The sequence below is a fragment of the Pseudomyrmex gracilis genome, unplaced genomic scaffold (genome assembly GCF_002006095.1).
Source record: "Pseudomyrmex gracilis isolate BER0280 unplaced genomic scaffold, ASM200609v1 scaffold_4866, whole genome shotgun sequence".
In the NCBI taxonomy this organism is placed as follows: Eukaryota; Metazoa; Arthropoda; class Insecta; order Hymenoptera; family Formicidae; genus Pseudomyrmex; species Pseudomyrmex gracilis.
In genome coordinates, this window is record NW_018025450.1 from 1,121 (window position 1) to 2,871 (window position 1,751).

At 34.6% G+C, this 1,751-nt stretch overlaps 1 protein-coding gene across 1 annotated transcript; it reads left to right on the plus strand.

Moving 5' to 3' along the window:
* Positions 1-1,112: 1,112 nt before the first annotated feature.
* Positions 1,113-1,575, plus strand: LOC109863421 (basic-leucine zipper transcription factor A-like; the record flags this gene model as incomplete). The annotated part of the gene is made up of 2 exons (XM_020443686.1): positions 1,113-1,318; positions 1,417-1,575. Coding segments are annotated over 2 exons (365 nt in total), but the record flags the coding sequence as incomplete, so codon positions are not given.
* Positions 1,576-1,751: the final 176 nt, after the last annotated feature.

A 1,751-nucleotide genomic window follows, 5' to 3' on the forward strand; every position in this document is an offset into this window, starting at 1 on the left:
ACGATATGTCCCGTAAGTAATAAGTACAATTATTATTTTTTTTATAGTAAATTGGATGACTAAGTTATTCTAAAATCTAAGCAAAAGAAATATATAAGCAAATATTTCGTATATGAGCAAATATCTCAGATATTTTTGCTGTGTACATTGTGCGCTACATGTGTTAATATGAACGTTGTTTGTTTTCATACATATTGCATATGCTGTATTGTGTAGTAAAAAGTAGTTTTCAGTAACTTTGTCATCGATTGTTGTCTTAGGAGAATGCATTCATATAAAGCAATTTGACAGTTGTACATTAGTATATCGTAGATGCTTTCTAGCTACACAAACGACACTGAAAATATCAGCATGAGTTAGATGCAACAAATCTGGGAACAAATGAATAGATCTTACCTACGTAAATAGCAAGTTGACTACAGTATATTATAGAAAAGAATTGATAATTATTTGTCAGATAATTTAAACTTATTAGAAGAAGAGAAATCTATAAAAAAATTGAAGTCAATATAATAAGTAAAAATTAAAATACGGCAAACATTAAAAACATACTCAATAAAAAATAGAATGTATAACAGACTAAAAAACCTATTAAGAATAACTTGATATACTGACACGGGGTGCTTTCCAGCTACAGTTACAGTGTCTATTAGTGTGAGAAANAGCATATCAGTGTGTCTCATGACACTGTGTTACACATTGTCTACTAGTGCAAATAGACACACTGATATGCTTTTTCTCACACTAATAGACACTGTAACTGTAGTTGGAAAGCACCCCGTGTCAGTATATCAATTTATTCTTAGTAGGCTTTTTAGTCTGTTATACATTCTATTTTTTATTGAGTATGTTTAATGTTTGCCGCGTATTTTAATTTTTACTTACTATATTGACTTCACTTTTCTTATAGATTTCCCTTCTTTAATAAGTTTATATTATCTGACAAATAATTATCAATTCTTTTCTATTATATACTGTAGTCACCTTGCTATTTATGTAGGTAAGATCTATTCATTTGTTTCCAGATTTGTTGCATCTACCTCATGCTAATATTTTCTTTGATTGGCTTTATGTAATAAATTATAAAATATATGTAAATTGTTTTTCTACAGAAGCATCATTGCAGCAAATGTTGCAACAAATTGTTGCAACGCAACAACAGTTGCAACAACAATTGTTGCAACTGCAACAGCAGCAGCAGCAACAAGTGTTGCAACAACAGCACCAGAACAGCAGCTTCAACAACAGCAGCATAAACTGCAGCACCAACAACAGCAGCAGCACTACCAACAGCAGCAGCAGCAGAACAATGTGACGAGTAAGTTATTTTTTTAATATACCTGTATAATATGATTAACTGAATATAATAATTAGAAATCANTTTTTATTAATAATTCTTGTTTTCGGAAAACACAGAAAAGGAGCTGGGTGCAGCAGGGCCCGCTGGTACCTCCAGCGAGGCGGTCGAGGCAGTGCCAGCGGGCCATATAGAAGAGGAGGGCCGCGGGGAAGAGGAGGGCCGCCAGGAAAAGGAGGGCCGCCAGGAAGAGCAGTTCAAAGGGCAACAATTATTCAGTATTATATTAATAATTATAATATATATTGTGACGTTTTTCTGGATGATAACGAAAATTCCCGCGTCGTCCCGCCCGAAACGGAAAGATACGAGATCGGGACACGAACGGAAGTCCGCGAGATAGGAAACGTCTCGACAGGCAGGAAAGAAAAAGGTGTTAAACCGAGCAACCACT